The following is a 17,924-nucleotide window of genomic DNA, read 5'->3' as shown; positions in this document are numbered from 1 at the left end:
GTGGGTGCTGAAGCCCACCCACCCATTGCCCAGTGTGAGAAACACCAGCTCCAATTCATTCTGTGGGAAAAGCTCCATTGGAGGAGAATCTGCCGATTGGGAACCTAGCCGTGTTGTACTACACCCTTCATCGTCCTGGGCTCCCTCCCTTGGGGCTTTTTCTTTTTTTTTTTTTTTTTGCAGAGTATGTCTTTAAGCACTGGAAGGACGATGCTTTCTTTGGGTACCAGTTCCTGAACGGAATCCACCCCATGAAAATCCAGAAATGCACCACTATCCCGGAAAACTTCCCTGTGACCCAGGAAATGGTGGCAGGAACTTTGGGACAAACGACAACCCTGCAGGAGGAACTGGAGGTGATTCTTTTCCCACCCTGGTGGTCTTCTAAGGCTCAGGGACAGACACACAAACATACACCCCGCAGGTTGTGCCTCGGTGTGTGTGTGTGTCGGCGTCTCACTGTCAACAAATCCATCTTTAAAATGTTGAGCAGCTCTTGAGCAAGGACGTCAACCAAGGCTGATGCAAATGGCTTATAAATACGACGCAGATCCAGTTGGTCCTCACCTTACGACTAGAATTGAGCCCAAACTTCCCTTTGCTAAGCGAACAGTTGACTTTATAATAATAATATTAACAACAACAACAATAATAGTAGTAGTAGTAGTAATAATAATAAAGTTGGAAGGGACCTTGGAGGTCATCTAGTCCAACCCCCTGCTCAGGCTGGAAACCCTATACCATTTCAGACAAATGACTTTGCCTGTCAGGAGGTCACAAAAGGGGGATCACGTGTCACACACACACACACACACACACACACACACACACACACACACACACCTGGTCCACAGCGACCATCATAAATACGAACCGGTTTGCAAACGGCCAGATTCTCATCAGGTGACCGCAGGGATGCTGATGGCTGTAAATGTGAAAAACGGGTCACTTTAAGTCGCCTTTTGTCGACGCTGTTGCAAATTCAAAAGATCACAAAACAACAACAACACCCAGTTGTAAGTCAAGGAATTCTCTGTGCTGCTCTTTGTGTGCGACTTTCACAACACCTTTTTTTTCTTGAGATATGTCGCTGGGAAACAAACAAAACACTTTCTTATGCATCTTTTTTAACCCAATCAAGCGAGGTGCCGATCCATTTGTTATCCCCAAAAGGTGCTATTTTTTTTCAGGAGGCAAATAGACTTTTTTTTTGTTTTTCCTTTGAAGATGTTTCGCTTCTCATCCCAGAAGCTTCTTCGGCTTTGACTGGATGGTGGGGCATGGAAGGATTTATATCCTGCCAGACAGCTGGTCATTTGCATCCTTTTAGAGGGTCGTTGAGGGCACCTGGAGGTTTACCTGTGTCCTCAGGGTCACCTGAGTGGTGCAAATCACATCCTCTATTTCCAGTCTACAACACAGTCCTTTCAGCAGTTCCAAGAAGGCTCCACGCTTCATTTGCACCACTCAAGTGAAGAATAGAATAGAATAGAATAGAATAGAATAGAATAGAATAGAATAGAATAGAATAGAATAGAATAGAATAGAATAGCAGCTGGAAGGAACCTTGGAGGTCTTCTAGTCCAACTCCCTGCTCAAGCAGGAGACCTTAGACCATTCCAGAGAAATCATCCAGCCTCTTCTTAAAAATATCCAGTGATGGAGCGCCCACGATTTCTGGTGGCAAGCTGTTCCACTGGTGAATTGACCTCACTGTCAGGAAGTTTCTCCTTAATCCCAGGTTGCTTCTCTCCTTGATCAGTTTCCAGCCATTGTTTCTCATCCTGCCTTCTGGTGCTCTGGTGAATAAGTTGACCCCCGACTTCTTTGGGGCAGCCCCTCAAATACTGGATTACTGCTAATATTTTTTTTTAATTCTATAGAAAGGAACCATCTACCTGGTGGACTACAAGGTCCTCGAGAACGTCCCCACTACTTTATTAAACAAGCAGAAGCAATATATCGCTGCTCCTATCTGTTTGCTCCACCAAAAACCCAGCGGAGAAATTCTCCCTCTGGCTATCCAGGTAAGTCCATCATTTTTAAAGAACCCATCAGGTAAAGGCAGGTGCCTGGCTGTGGAATTCTGGGAGTTGAAGTCCACCAGTCATAAAAGGGCCATAGTTCCCTCATGCTGGCTGAGGAATTCTGGGAGTTGAAGTCCACAAGTCATCAAAGGGTCATAGTTCCCTCACGCTGGCTGAGGAATTCTGGGAATTGAGGTCCATGAGTCATAAAAGGGCCACAGTTCCCTCAGGCTGGCTGAGGAATTATGGTAGTTGAAGTCCATGAGTCATAAAAGGATCATAGTTCCCTCACGCTGGCTGAGGAATTCTGGGAATTGAGGTCCATGAGTCATAAAAGGGCCACAGTTCCCTCAGGCTGACTGAGAATTATGGTAGTTGAAGTCCACAAGCCATAAAAGCGCCATAGTTCCCTCACGCTGGCTGAGGAATTCTGGGAGTTGAAGTCCATGAGTCATAAAAGGATCATAGCTCCCTCATGCTGGCTAAGAAATTCTGGGAATTGAGGTCCATGAGTCATAAAAGGGCCACAGTTCCCTCAGGCTGGCTGAGGAATTATGGGAGTTGAAGTCCATGAGTCATAAAAGGGCCATAGTTCCCTCAGGCTGGCTGAGGAATTCTGGGAATTGAAGTCCACGAGTCATCAAAGGGCCATAGTTCCCTCAGGCTGGCTGAGGAATTCTAGGAGTTGAAGTCCACGAGTCATAAAAGGGTCCTAGTTCCCTCAGGCTGGCTGAGGAATTCTGGGAGTTGAAGTCCATGAGTCATAAAAGGATCATAGCTCCCTCATGCTGGCTAAGAAATTCTGGGAATTGAGGTCCATGAGTCATAAAAGGGCCACAGTTCCCTCAGGCTGGCTGAGGAATTATGGTAGTTGAAGTCCATGAGTCATAAAAGGATCATAGCTCCCTCATGCTGGCTAAGAAATTCTGGGAATTGAGGTCCATGAGTCATAAAAGGGCCACAGTTCCCTCAGGCTGGCTGAAGAATTATGGGAGTTGAAGTCCATGAGTCATAAAAGGGCCATAGTTCCCTCAGGCTGGCTGAGGAATTCTGGGAATTGAAGTCCACGAGTCATCAAAGGGCCATAGTTCCCTCAGGCTGGCTGAGGAATTCTAGGAGTTGAAGTCCACGAGTCATAAAAGGGTCCTAGTTCCCTCAGGCTGGCTGAGGAATTCTGGGAGTTGAAGTCCACAAGTCATCAAAGGACCAAGTAAAGGAATCCTGGGCAGGACACCCCAGAGTCCCTCCTGCCAATACAGGTTGTCCTCAATTTACGACCACAGTCAGGCCGGTTCTCCATCCGGGACCAGAGGTCTTCTCCAAGCTGAATGTCCCACTTTGTCCCTCAGCCAGTCCCAACCTCTTCCTCCCGTCTCCCCCTCAGCTCAGCCAGCATCCTGGTCCTCAGAGTCCCATCTTCCTGCCCACCGACGATGAGTGGCTGTGGACCTTAGCCAAGACCTGGGTGCGAAACGCCGACTTCCACACCCACGAGGACATCGCCCACCTACTCCGCAGCCACATGCTGTCCGAGGTCTTCGCGATGGCCACCCTGAGGACCCTCCCCATGTGCCACCCCTTGTACAAGGTGGGAGTCCCGAGGCGGGCTGGGTGGGGGCGGCACTCAGCTGAAGAGCAGGTCCCCCCAATGGTGGTTAGCTCAAGTAACCACGGTTTTCTTCCTCCTTCCCTGCTCCAGCTTCTGATCCCCCACTTGCGTTATTCCATCTACGTCGACTTGTTGGCGAGATCCTTACTCATCAGCCGAGGTGGCACCTACGATCAGGTAAAACTGGGCTCAGCATGATGGGCTTGGTGGAAAAAGGGTCCGAGTTAATCCTGCAGGACCCAACATCGAATTGGGTATGTCTAGTGAAAGAAAGAAAGAAGAAAGAAAGAAAGAAAGAAAGGAAGGAAGGAAGGAAGGAAGGAAGGAAGGAAGGAAGGAAGGAAGGAAGGAAGGAAGGAAGGAAAGAAAAAGAGAGAGAGGGGAAAGAAAGAAAAAAGAAAGAAAAAGAAAAGAGAAGAAAAGAAAAGAAAAGTGTTATGTCCCGAGCCTTTGCAAACGGCTCGGGCGTTTGCAGGCAGTCCCGGGCAGGTGCAAAGCTGCCCGGGACCAGACAGGCTGTCGCCAGCGCCGTGCGCATGCGCGGGTGCTGGCGCGGGAAAAGTAACCCTTTTACCCGGGAGTTGCCTATATAAGAGGCTGCGAGGCGTTTGGGCGAGGCTGAAGCCATCTTCCTGTAAGCTGAACGCTGAATAAAAGAAACTGAGAACTCCAGCTGCTTCTCGTGTCTGTTTTCCCGCCACGGACTCAACACTGGCGACGAAGGTGGGATGCCTTGCACTACCTGGAAAGGAAGAAGTGTAAGCTTACCCAAGGAGTCCTGAGCGGCGGAAGAGGAACGGCGTCGACTCGGCAGCTGCCCGCCAATCCGGTGCGCATTCGGGGGTAGGCTGGCTGATAGACCCGTCTCCTGAAGATCCGAAGATGGCGAAAATCGGAAGGCTTTCGGAATTCGACGTCTCACATCCAGAGCGGTGGGAGTCCTACGTATCCAGAATGGAGAACTACTTCAAGGCAAACCAAGTGAGGGAAGATAGCTTGAAGGCCGCCACCCTGCTTTGCGTTTGCGGCCAAGACGCCTTCGAAATCGCAGAAAACCTTGCAGCACCTGTTCCAGTAGAGTCTGTAAGCTACGCAGACCTGAAGAAGCTGATGAAAGAGCACTTCCACCCCAAGGTGTCCGTTATCTCATGGCGCCACACCTTCGAGCAGAGGGATCAACGGTCCGGTGAAACAGCCAAGGAATACATCGCCGCGCTACGGAAGGCCGCCAAGCCCTGCGAGTTCAAGGACCTCGAGGAACGACTGCGGGACCGATTCGTGTGCGGGCTAAGGCATCGAGAGCTACAACAGAGACTTTTTGCCAAGGAAGAATTATCCTTCCAAGACGCCTTAAGGGAAGTCACCGCAGAAGAAGCAGCAGGCGGCGCCGTCAAAACCAGGCGGCCGATCAGAAACAGTGCAGAGGGTGCGTCCGTGCACCAGGAAGACGTCCGACGAAACTCCGAGGAGGATCCGGACGAGGAAGTCGACCGTCTACACCCCGCGAAGGAAGAGAACCATAAGGGAAGCTCTTCGGCTCCGCTCAAGTGCATCGGCTGTGGAGGTCGCCACAGAAGAACCGACTGCAAGTTCCGCTCCGCTACCTGCCGGGCATGCGGCAAACAAGGGCACATTGCAGCTGTGTGTCTGAGCCGACGAAAGGCACAACCCACTAAGAACCCTGAAAGGTACCAATTCCCCAGCCAGATAGAGTAGGTTTTTGGCGCTTCGTCGAAGAAGCACTGTAGCACAGGCACACACAAGCCCATGAAGAAAAAGCTCACCACATGAAGCTACAAGGGGTTCCATTATCGATGGAACTCTAGACACAAGGGTCTGCCCTGTCCATCATTTCATTGTCATACCTTTAGGAAAGATTTGTTCCAAAGTGGGTCTAAGGCCAAGTTAAGGCCTTCTGATATGTATAACAGATTTTTCAGAACCAAAGAGTGTGTGTTAAGGGGAGTGGCCACCCTTAACGTGCAATACAAGAATTTTGAAGGTCCACTAGACTTAGTAGTAGTAGGGGGTGAACGGACGAGTCTCATAGGACTCAATTGGTTTGAGGCCCTGGGGATACACGTCTCAGGACTCAACAGCTTACAAACACTCGACCTACAGGAAGTCTGCAAAGAATTTGCAGATGTTTTCAGCCCCCAGCTGGGCACATTCAAAGGACCCACCTGTGTCCTTAAAGCTAGACCCCACTGTCACTCCCATTAGGATTAAAGCAAGAAGGGTCCCTTTTGCTTTAAAAAGTAAGATTGACACTGAACTAGACAAACTAATCCAACAGGGAATCCTAGAACCTGTTTATTCCAGCCCGTGGGAGACCCCCATTGTCACGCCTCTAAAGGCAAATGGGGACATTCGCATTTGTGCTGATTACAAATGCACTCTTAATAAGGCATTGCAGCAACATGCCTATCGTGTTCCTGTGGTCAGTCATATTCTGGCCTCCCTCAAGGGGGGGCGCGTTTTTGCAAAGCTTGACCTAGCTCAAGCGTATCAACAGCTGCCTGTTGATGATGATGCTGCTATAGCTCAGACTATTGTGACCCACAGGGGATCCTTTAAGGTAAAAAGGCTACAGTTTGGAGTGAATGTCGCTCCTGGGATTTTCCAAAGCGTAATGGAAAACACACTACGAGGTATACCAGTGGTCTGCCCCTACTTTGACGATGTCTTGATTGCAGGAGACTCCACACACATTCTAGCTGAAAGACTTAGGGCTGTCCTGTTAAGATTCAGGGAATCAGGCCTCAAGCTCAGAAAAGACAAATGCAAGATTGGGGTGCCTTCTACTGAATTTCTGGGATTCAAAATTGATGCTGCTGGGATTCATCCTGCCGAATCCAAACTAACTGCTATTTTAGAAGCACCCAGGCCAAAGTCTAAGGCCGAACTTCAGGCCTTCCTAGGCCTCCTGAATTTCTACAATTCTTTTCTTCCACATAAAGCTAGTGTAGCTGAGTCTCTTCACAGGCTACTAGACAAACAGGCTGTGTGGCTGTGGTCACAAGCGCATGAGGCTTGCTTTAAAGAAGTCAAGGCCTTGCTCACTTCTAACAGTGTTCGTGCACATTTCAACGAGTCTCTCCCTGTGTGCATCGCTTGTGATGCGTCCCCCTACGGGGTTGGAGCTGTCCTGAGTCACCTCAGGTCTGATGGAACTCAGGTTCCTATTGCATACTACTCCAGAACACTGTCTTCTACGCTCAGATAGACAGGGAAGCTCTGGCTGTTGTTGCTGGAATTAAAAAATTCCACGATTTTTCTATATGCAGGCAATTTAACGTCTTCAACTGACGCATAAGCCTCTGCTGGGACTGTTTACCACACGTAACAGACTCCCACCACATCATTTCCCCTAAAAATTGCTTAGTGGTCTATTTTACTTGGCTGCATATGATTTTTTCATTACTCCACAAGCCTGGGAAAGAAATGGGCCATGCTGATGGCCTCAGTAGGGTGCCTCTGCCAGTAGTAGAAGCTGACCCCGCGCCAGCTGTCAACATTCTATCAATCCAAGCCTTGCCCGAGCTCCCTCTTAGTGCCAGGGATGTTACCGCTGAAACGGGTACAGATCACACATTTTCACGTGTCCGCTCCTGGGTCCTGTCCGGGTGGCCTGAGCACTGCCCTAGTCCTGAGTTTCAGAGTTTCTGGTCCAAAAGAAATGAACTGTCCCTTTCTCAGGGTTGTCTGCTTTGGGGAAACAGAGTTGTCATTCCCACCTCAATGAGGACTAGGGTCTTAGAATCCCTCCACGAGGGTCATCCTGGCATTGTCCGTATGAAGGCTCTTGCACAAAGCCACTTGTGGTGGCCTGCTTTAGATAAAGATATTGAGGCTAAGGTACACGCATGCCACCTGTGCCAACGATCTCGCCCAGAGATGCCCCAAGCCCCTGTGCATAGATGGGAGGAAACACAGTCCCCATGGTCTAGGGTGCACATTGACTACGCTGGGCCCTTTCAGGGCCAATTCTTCTTGGTCCTCGTTGATAGCCATTCAAAATGACTTGAGGTTGTACCTGTCTCATCCACCACCACTGCGAAGACTATCCAGGTCCTGAGGGGGGATTTTTGCTGCACACGGGCTGCCAGATGTCATTGTGTCCGACAACGGCCCTCAATTCACCTCCTCCGAATTTCCAAGCTTTCTTACAGGCAAACCTGATTCGTCATGCCACGTCTGCGCCTTTTCACCCGTCCACCAACGGTATGGCTGAACGCATGGTGCGCATCGCAAAGGACGCCTTGAAGAGACTCACCTACGGGGACTGGCATCACAGGTTGGCTGACTTTCTCCTTTTATCGCACCACACCGTCCACTTCTACAGGGGAGAAGTCCAGCTGAACTTCGTTGGGGGCGCCAACTTACTACTAGACTTGACCGGTTGCATCCGGACAGACTGCCTTCATCTACCTCACATCCTAGGGCACCTAGACAACTACTTGTGGGTGCCCCGGTTTGGGCTCGCAATTACGGGCCTGGTCATACATGGGTCCCCGCTTCTGTGTCCAGGATCACAGGTCCTCTCTCCTACGAGGTTGCCCTGGACAACGGTCGTGTCCTGCGTCGGCACATCGACCAACTTCGCTCTAGGCGAGACTTTTCTGCTGAGACTCCTGGGTCTTTTCCAGGGGGGGAGGGGGACCCTTTGGAGCAAAGGGAAGGGCAAGAGCTACTGCCCATCTCCACTGAGGGAGCCACAAACGGCTCGTCCCAAGGTTCCGCAATTGCTCCGAAAAGAAAGTCATGGAGCTTACCCACACAACAGGCACTCACGCCTACTCCAGCCAGGGAGTCACCCCGGGGGCATACTCACTTTCCACACACATCACACAGCACTCCAGCAACGGAGGATACCCGGGGGCATCCCAACAAATCATTCCCGCAAGAGAGCTGGCACACAATTCCCAAGGTTGGCCTGACCTTACCCCAAATCCTACAGGGGGTCAAACATACACAGAGCTAGTCGAGGAACCAAGTCCCGACTACAACAACCCTAGCACAAATCAGGGAACACCTGAGTTTTGGGAAAGTACAGAAACCCACACGAGCCCGAACACAGAATGGGGTTCAGGGAATGGACAGCCTCCTGACAGGTCTTGGACTGACCTAGGAGGTTCTACAGAGACGCCCAGCAGCGGCTATCACTTCAAGGGGCCGAGGGTCTACAGCTAGGTAGGTCAACCAGGTCACAAAGTAACAGAAGCCCTGGCCTGACGAGCCCGGGGGCAAGCAAGCAGGCCAGGCATCGGGGCACAGTCCTTGGAAGACACCAGGGCACAATAGAGAGAACAGGCTCACGCCTCCCTCCAGTCAGGGGACTTATGCCAGTAAACCAGAGCTAAGAAGGTCACAGAGAGCAAAGAAATCTCCCAAGTACCTAGAAGATTACATAACATTGCTGGCAAGCAAAAGCCAGTAAACAGTGGGAGCACTGGGGAGCAAAATGTCATATAAAATAAATGTTGTATGTTGGTAGTAGTTTTAGCCCGGGGGAAAGGGGTGTTATGTCCCGAGCCTTGCAAACGGCTCGGGCGTTTGCAGGCAGTCCCGGGCAGGTGCAAAGCTGCCCGGGACCAGACAGGCTGTCGCAGCGCCGTGCGCATGCGCGGGTGCTGGCGCGGGAAAAGTAACCCATTTACCCGGGAGTTGCCTATATAAGAGGCTGCGAGGCGTTTGGGCGAGGCTGAAGCCATCTTCCTGTAAGCTGAACGCTGAATAAAGAAACTGAGAACTCCAGCTGCTTCTCGGTGTCTGCTTCCCGCCAAGGACGCAACAAAAAGAAAGAAAGAAAAAAAAGCAAAGAAAGGAAGGAAGGAAGGAAGGAAGGAAGGAAGGAAGGAAGGAAGGAAGGAAGGAACTAGGGTGACATAGCAATCTTCCAATAATTGAGGGGCTGCCCCACAAAAGAGGGAGTCAAGCTCTTCTCCAAAGCGCCTGAAGGCAAAGACAAGAAGCAACGGGATATGGAAAACATCAAGGAGAGAAGCAACCTGGAACTGAGGAGAAATTTCCTGTCAGTTGGCACCATTAATCAGCGGAACCACTGCCACCAGAGGTTGCGGGTGCTCCAACACTGGAGGTCTTGAAGAAGAGACTGGACAGCTATTTGTCTGGAATGGACTAGGGTCATCTGTTTAAGCAGGGGGCTGGACTAGAGGAACCATCAAAAGGTCCCTCCCAACTTGCTATACTCTGCTTTCTTTTCACAGGCCGTTGCCACCCGGGCACCAGGGACTAGCGGTGGTTTCCAGAGAGGCCTGGCGGAATCCGGAAATGACCTACACGCAGCTTTGCCTTCACGGATGACATCGAAGCCCGGGGGTGGGCTGCCTCCCAGTACGAATTACAGGGAAGGGATGGCTTGAAGATCTGGGAGGCCATCCAGAGGTAAGGACCTTGGCCAAACCTTCTCCACCTTCAGGTCATCCTCAACTGGGAAGGGCGTGGGGAAGGGGCTACAAACCAGCCAGGATCCTCCACCATCAAGTTTAGCCTGATTAATGTGGGGTTGCAAGGTGGTGGATTAGAGTCTCGCACAAGGTTTTGGAGCCAGGGGTTTCGGCCCCTCACTACGTCTGGAGGCTCTGAAGGTTGAAATGAGGGGTTCTTGGCCATCTCTGAGCTTTGCTGTTTTCTTGGGAGACGTTTCCATGACCCAACTAGGGAACATCATCAGGGCTGATGGTCACCATCAGCCCTTGTATATAAAAGAAGAAACTCCATCCCCTTCTAGCACTGATGAATTCCCTAGTTGGGTCATGAGATGTCTGCAAGAGAACCACCCAGCTCAGAGAGCACCAAGGACCCATCAGTCACTCTCCTCGTCCTCCTCCTCCTGCTCCTTATGCTCCTCCTGATCCTCCTTCTAGCACTGATGATGTAACCAAGTTGGGTCATGAAACGTTTCAAGGAAACCACCCAGCTAAAAGAGCACCAAGGACCTCACAGTTCTCCTCCTCATCCTCCTCCTCCTCCTCCTCCTCCTCCTACTCCTCCTCCCTCCTCCCCCCTCCACAAATCCCACTCCCTTCTAGCACTGATGACGTTTCCCTTGTTGGGTCATGAGACGTCTGCAAGGAAACCACCCAGCTCAGAGAGCACCAAGGACCTCACAGTCGTTTGTCTTCCTCCTGCTCCTCCTCCCCTCATACATCCTCCCCTCCTCCTCCTCTCCTCCGCCTCCTCCTCCCTTCTAGCATGATGATGTAACCAAGTTGGGTCGTGAAATGTCTGCAAGGAAACCCCCAGCTCAGAGAGCACCAAGGACCCCCACAGTCCTCCTCCTCCTCCTCCTCCTCCTTCTAGCACTGATGATGTTACCTACTGGGTCATGAAACAAGCTCAGGGACCCCAGGGACCCCTCCCCCTAACCATTCCATACTGCTTGGGTGGGGAAAGGACCCGGCAGCTCACCCCCTTGGCTGGGACAGACCCTCCTTTCCTCTTCCTCCCTCCCTCCCTCCCTGCAGCTTCGTCTCGGGCATCGTGGGACTCTACTACAAGAGCGACTCCGAGGTGCAGGGAGACGGTGAGCTGCAGTCCTGGTGGCCGAGATCTATCGCCAAAGGCTCCTGAGCAGAGAGACCTCAGGTACATCCCACTCTTGGAAAGTCTGGTCCAACTTTTCCTGGTGGCCTCCTTTCCATCGGTAGAATCCAGACAGTCCTCGGCTTTCCTCCGTTCCTTTAGCGACCGTTCCGAGTTGCAACAGCGCCAAAAAACAGATCCAGTGAGTTTTGTGCCATGTTAGGACCTTCCCCCTCCATGGTTGTTAAGCGAAAACACTGCAGCAGTTAGGAGAACGGTCAGTCGTTAAGTGAAGCAGGCTTCCCTCGACTGTTGCTTGTCCAAAGGGGATCAGGTGACACACCCACCCCCCACCCCTGGGACGCTGCCACCTTCCTAAGTGCGAGCCAGTCGCCAAGCGCCTGGATTTGGATCACGTGACCATGGGAGTCCCTCCGCATCGCGCTTGGTCTCCCTTCCCTTTTGCCCCTGGGGAATCTCAGCGGGCTCAACTCTCCCCTTTCCCTCCAGGCGTACCTTCCGCCCTGCACTCCGTCCCGGAGCTCATCAAGTACCGACCATGATGTCTTCTCCTGCCGCTCACCACGAGGCCGTAAACGTGAGGGCAGGTGGGTGAGGCTCCTCGGGGTCTTCCCAGGAGGGGGGGAAGGGGGCTGGTCGCCACAGGACCAGGTCGACCCTGGGGTTTTTCCATCCGGTCAGTTCCCCTTCCTTACCTCCTTCCTTCCCTTCCTTACTTCCCTCCCTCCCTCCATCCAAATTTCATTCTTTTTTCTGTCCACCTTCATACCTTTTATTCACCAAATATACCCCTTCATTCCTCCTTCTCTCTCTCTCTCCTTCCTTCCCTCCCTCTCTCCCTATTGCTTTCTCCCTCCCTTCTTATTCCAATCTCCCTTCCCCTCCCTTCTATTCCAACTTCCCCTCTCTTCTTCTTCCTTTCCTTTCCTTCCTTCCTTCCTCCTTCCATTCCTTCCTTCTTCCTCCTTTCTCCCTTCCTCCCCTTCTTCCTCCTCCCTCGTCCCCTCCTTTTTCTGTCCCTCCCTCCTTTTTATTACAATCTCCTTCCTCCTTCCTTCCTTCCTTCATTCCTCTCCTTCTCCTTCCTCTATCCTTCCCTCCTTCTTATTCATTTCTCCCCCTTTCTCCCTCCCTATATTCCAATCTCTTTCCTCCCTCTCTCCTCCCCTCCTCCCATTTCCTTCTTTTCTCTGTCCCTCCCTCCTTCTTAGTCCCATTCCTCCCGTTCCTCCCTCCCTCCCATCCTTTCTTTCGAGGATTCCCTGAACAGTATTTCCTGCTGGGCGTTTTTTTTAACCTTAATTTTCCTGCACGTGGTGCCGAAAATCAAGCGGGATGAAAAGGCGGGCCAGATGTTTCTCCCTTCCTTCTCACGCTCTTTCTTCTCCTCCTCCTCTCCGGTGGAAGTTTGAGATGGGGCCCTTCATGCCAAACTGCCTTCGTCCATTAGGAAGCCCCCCCTCCCCAGGCAAAGACCCCGTTCACCCTGAGGAATTCCTGGACACCCAATCCCGGAGATGACGTGACCACAGTGTCCGTCCTCTGGGTGCATGCGGAACAGCCTGGACTGGTGCTCTCCTTTCTTCCGTCCCTCTTTCTTTCTTTCTTCTCTCCTCCTCGTCTGTCTTCTTTTCTTTCCTCTTTGTTTTCTGCAGGAACGAGAGGCCTTTTTTCGTTCTTTGAGCCTTTCCGCCTCTCCTTTCCCTTTCTTATTCTTTCTTTTCTTCTTCTCTTTCTTTCCTTTCTTAATTTACGTTTCAGTGCGGCTCCTCACCTCCTTTTTCTTAGTTCTTTCTTTCATTTTCTCTTTTTCTCTCCTTCTTTTATTCCTTCTTTTTTTTTCTTTTTTTTTTTTTTACTTTCTTTCTGTCTGTTTTATTTTTTTTTTTTCTTTTCGTTCTTTTTTCTTTCTTTTTTCTTTCTCTATTCTTTCTTTTTCTTTTCTTTCTTTTCTTTTCTCCTTTCTTAATTTCTTTTTTCTTCTCTTTGTGTTTTTTCTTTTTTTCTTCTTTTTTCTCCTTTCTCCTTCTCTTTCTCTTTTTCTTTATTTCTTTCTTTTTTTCTTCCTTTCACTTTCCCTTTTTCTTCCTTTTGTCCATTCCTCTCATTTCTCTCTCTCTTTTCATTCATGTTTTTCTTCTTTCTTCCTCTTTCTAATCTTCTTTTATTTCCTTCATTGTTTCTCTTCTTTTTCTGTTTCCTTTCTTTTTTTCTTTTCTTTTTTTCTTTTCCTATTTTTTTTTTATTTCTTTTTTTTTTCTTTATTTCATTCTTTCTTTTTCATCCTCCTCTTCTATCTTTTTCTTTCCTTTTCTCCTTCTTCCTGTTTTCTGTCTTCTTTTTCTCTGGTTTGTTTTGTCTTTTTGTTGGTTTTCTTTTTTCTCCTTTCTTCCATTCCTTCTTTCTTTCTTCCTCATTTTACTTTTCCCTTCTTTGCCTTTGCGCTCCTCATTCTTTCATTCTCTATTTCTTTTCTTTCTTCTTTCTTCCGTACCTTCGTGTTCTTCCTTTTCCTTCTTGTGTTTCCTTTCTGGTTTTGTTCTCCTTCCAGTTTTCTGTCTGTTGTTGTCGTGGTCTTGTCTTTTTTTCATTCTTCTTTCATTTTTCTTTCATTATGGTCTGTATTGAGTGTTTGTGTTAATTCTTTCTGATTTCTGTTGGTTTATTTTTGTCCTGGCTGCTCGTTCCTCTGGTGACTTCTTTCTTCTTTCTTTCTTTTGTCCCTTCCTTCTTTTTCCTTTTCTTTTCCTCTCTTCTTTTCCTTCCTTTGGTTTTTCTTTTTTCTTCTTTTCTTTCCTGTTTTTGTCTTTTATTTTGTTTTTCGTCTTTGTTTTGTTCTTTCTGTCATTCTTTTTCTCCTTTCTTTTCGTTTTTATTCCTCTTTGCCTTTCCTTCTTTTACTTCCTTTTAATTACTCGGTTTTCTTTCTTTTTCACTTTTTTCTTGATTTTTATTTCTTTCTTTCTTATTTTCTTTTCTCTTTCTTTCTTTTCCTTTTCTTCTTTCTTTCTTTCTTTCTTTCTTTCTTCTTTCTATCTTTCTTTCTGTTTTCTTTTCTTTCTCAGCCTCTTTCAAAGCTTCTTTGCTACTCAGCCACCATGCTAAACCTTTCATCCCAGCCTCTTTGCTATGAGCTAAACATCCCGTGCCTTACTACCACTACCACTCTCCCCTTGGCCCTCTCCTGGCGTAGAAGCTGGGGGGGGGGCTCCTGGGACCTCCCAGCCGTTGAGGGAGGAAGCTGGCGCCCTTGGGTCTTTCCATGCACCAGCCCAGCGGGAGAAAGCAGAATGAGGGCGGAAAGGCAGGAGCCAGTGGTGACTCCGACGCAGACGGGGACGCCATCCTTCCGCTTTTCCTGGGAGGTTAATTGCAGACTCCATTTGTGTTCTGAGCCTTGCGTGCTCCCGACTCAGCCTGGAAGAGGCTCCCTGGGGGGTGTTGCCCCATCGCCCGCTTTCACCCTCCAGTTCAAATGAGGCAGTTCCCTTTTCCCAACTCTTTCAAATATTGTAACACTGAGAGGATGATAGCAGCCTTCCAGTATCTCAGGGGCTGCCCCAAAGAAGAGGCAGTCAAGCTATTCTCCAAAGCCCCTGAAGGCAGGACAAGAAGCAACGGGTGGAAACTAACCAAGGAGAGAAGCAATCTGGAACTCAGGAGAAACTTCCTGACAGTGAGAACAATTAACCAGTGGAACTATCTGCCTCCAGAGGTTGTGGTTTTCCATCACTGGAGGCTTTTAAGAAAAGACTGGACAGCCATTTGTTTGAAATGGTATATAGCGTTTCCTTCTTGGGCTGGGGATTGGACCAGGATAGATAGATAGATAGATAGATAGATAGATAGATAGATAGATAGGTAGGTAGGTAGGTAGGTAGGTAGGTAGGTAGGTAGGTAGGTAGGTAGATAGATAGATAGATAGATAGATAGATAGATAGATAGATAGATAGATAGATAGATAGATAGATAGATAGATTGATAAGATAGATTGATATATAGATAGATATAGAGATAGATGGATGGATGGATAGATAGATTGATAAATGAAAGGATAGATAGATAAGATAGATATAGATAGAAAGAGAAAGGATATAGATAGATAGAGAAAGGATAGAGATAGATAGATAGATAGATAGATAGATAGATAGATAGATAGATAGATAGATAGATAGATAGATAAAGGATAGAGAGAGATAGATAGATAGATAGATAGATAGATAGATAGATAGATAGATAGATAGATAGATAAAGAGAGAGGATAGATATAGATAGATAGATAAAGGATAGAGATAGATAGATAGATAGATAGATAGATAGATAGATAGATAGATAGATAAAGAGAGAGGATAGATATAGATAGATAGAGAAAGGATATAGATAGACAGACAGACTGATAGATAGATAGATAGATAGATAGATAGATAGACAGATAGATAGATAGATAGATACTGTAGATAGATAGATAGATATAGAAAGAGAGAAGATATAGATAGATAGATAGAGAGAGAGAGATAGAGAGAGAGAGAGAGAGAGAGAGAGAGAGACTGACAGACAGACAACCTTTATTGTCATTTTTTACCGTGGGCACAATGGCACACATTAAAAACGAATTTAGTTGCTTGCTCTCAGCGATGACCTCCGGGTCCCTCCCAGCTGTGTTGTTACTCTGTGATTCTCTTCCGCAGAAACCGCTGGGCTACTATGACGAGGAGCATTTTGTGGAGGAAGGCCCGAAGCGGCTGATCTGCGCTTTCCAGGAGCATCTCAGGCACATCACCTTGGCCATCGAGAGCCGGAACAAGACCCTCACGCTGCCTTACACTTACCTCTACCCTCCCAACATAGAAAACAGCACCACCATCTAGGACCCTGGATTGCTTGGCCTGTGCATGTTTCTAGTCCTCAACGAGGGGAGCCCCCCCGTTTTCTTCGAAAGCAGGGTGGGGTGAGTGGATATGAAGAACATGTTGGCACCAAAAGATCTAGAGATGTACGAATTCCGCCTCCAGGAATGCTCCAGGCAACGGAAGAGGCAAAGGGGAAATGACCACAACTGTAGTTGCGTCGGGAGTCCTAGCGTTGTGTAGGCAATCCTCGACTTACGGCGGCAAGGGAGCCCCAAAAACCTCCGTTGTTGAGTGAGACGTTTGCAAAGTGAGTTTTGCCCCCTATTCGCGACCTTCCTCGCCTCGGTTGTTAAACGGATCACTGCAGTTGACTCGTTAGCAACCCAGTCCTTAAATGAATCCAGCCGCAAAAGGGGATCACGGCAGCCGTCGTAAGTATGAACCGGCGGCCAAGCGTCTGAATTTCGATCATGGCACCATGACGGGGGAGGCTGCAGAGCCGACAAACAATCCTAAGTCGCTTTTTTTCCAGTGGCGTCGTGACTTCGAACCGTCACTAAACGAAGAGTCGTAAGTCGAGGACTGCCTGGAGATCCCTTCTCCTGTGAACACGGAGGAAGCGGATTGAGAAATATATTATTTGGGGGACTATAAGGCCCTTTGGCAACTGAACACGCCAAGGGCGGTCCATTTTCCCCCCTCTCCCAAAATAAATCTTGTTTTAAGCATCATTCCTCTCAAAAGAAATGCTGAATTTCAAGCTGATCCTTTGTGTTGACGTGTCTTTCCAGAGGGCGACAAGAGTTAAGAAGGCAAAAACCGACAAATTACTTGGCAGTTGCATTCTTTTTGCTGAAATCTTTAGCCTACAGCTCCCTAAACTTAGATAAATGACCCCAGATTGAGCAAAAGTGGTTTTTTTTTTTTCCCCTCTCCGAAAAGACCCACAATCGCATTACACAATTAGGGACATTTAAACTGATTTAAAGAGTCAGGGAACTATTAGCCTTTGATGACCGGTGGACTTCAACTCCCAGAATTCAACTCCCAGAATTCCTCAGCCAGCGTGAGGGAACTAGGACTCCTTTATGATTTGTGGACTTCAACTCCCAGAATTCCTCAGCCAGCATGCCTGGCTGAGGAATTCTGGGAGTTGAAGTCCACAAGTCATCAAAGGGCCAACTTTGAAGACCCCTGCCCTAGATCATTTCAGACAAATATGTAATAAGAAGAGAGCTGGAAGGGACCTTGGAGGTCTTCTAGTCCAACTCCCTGCTCAAGCAGGAGACCTTAGACCAGTGGTTCTCAACCTGTGGGTCGGGACCCCATTTGGGGTCGAACGACCATTTCACGGGGGTAGCCCCAAACAAGGCTGTCTGCCATTTTTTCCCCCTTTTCTTTGGCCATGCCCCTGGCACCCGGTGATGTATAAGTGGTTGGGGGTCACCACAACATGGGGAACTGTATTATGGGGTCGCGGCATTAGAAAGGTTGAGAACCACTGCCTTAGACCATTCCAGACAAATCATCCAGCCTCTTCTTAAAAATCTCCAGTGATGGAGCGCCCACGATTTCTGGTGGCCAGCTGTTCCACTGGTGAATTGTCCTCACTGTTAGGAAGTTTCTCCTTAATTCCAGGTTGCTTCTCTCCTTGATTAGTTTCCATCCATTGTTACTTGTCCTGCCTTCCATGCTGTGGGAAGAATCCAGAGAAAGAAATATTTTTGGGAAATATGAAAAAGGCAGAATGTTGTATTGCCCCAAAGGATTTTAAAGGCAGAAACCAACCCCCCCCCCCCCAAGTCTCTCTGCCCCAAACAGAAACCAGCTCTGCAGAAATGCGGATGTCATAATCTTGTCAGAAAGATG

The 17,924-nt window shown here is 48.8% G+C and overlaps 1 protein-coding gene across 1 annotated transcript in view; it reads left to right on the top strand.

The window, feature by feature from the left end:
- Positions 1–16,840, top strand: part of LOC120305739 (hydroperoxide isomerase ALOXE3-like) — a 61,276-nt gene extending 44,436 nt beyond the window's left edge. The window contains exon 17 of the mRNA XM_039337996.1: positions 15,894–16,840. Coding sequence (XP_039193930.1) covers positions 15,894–16,073 — 180 coding nt within the window. The 3' untranslated portion in view covers positions 16,074–16,840. The remainder of the gene's footprint in view (positions 1–15,893) is intronic.
- Positions 16,841–17,924: the final 1,084 nt, after the last annotated feature.

The sequence above is a fragment of the Crotalus tigris genome, unplaced genomic scaffold, assembly GCF_016545835.1.
Source record: "Crotalus tigris isolate CLP2741 ecotype Arizona unplaced genomic scaffold, ASM1654583v1 scf7180000017690.20705106771:4171800, whole genome shotgun sequence".
Lineage (NCBI taxonomy): Eukaryota > Metazoa > Chordata > Lepidosauria > Squamata > Viperidae > Crotalus > Crotalus tigris.
Note: the sequence above shows the minus strand (reverse complement) of the source record. Positions and strands in the feature narration are given on the sequence as shown.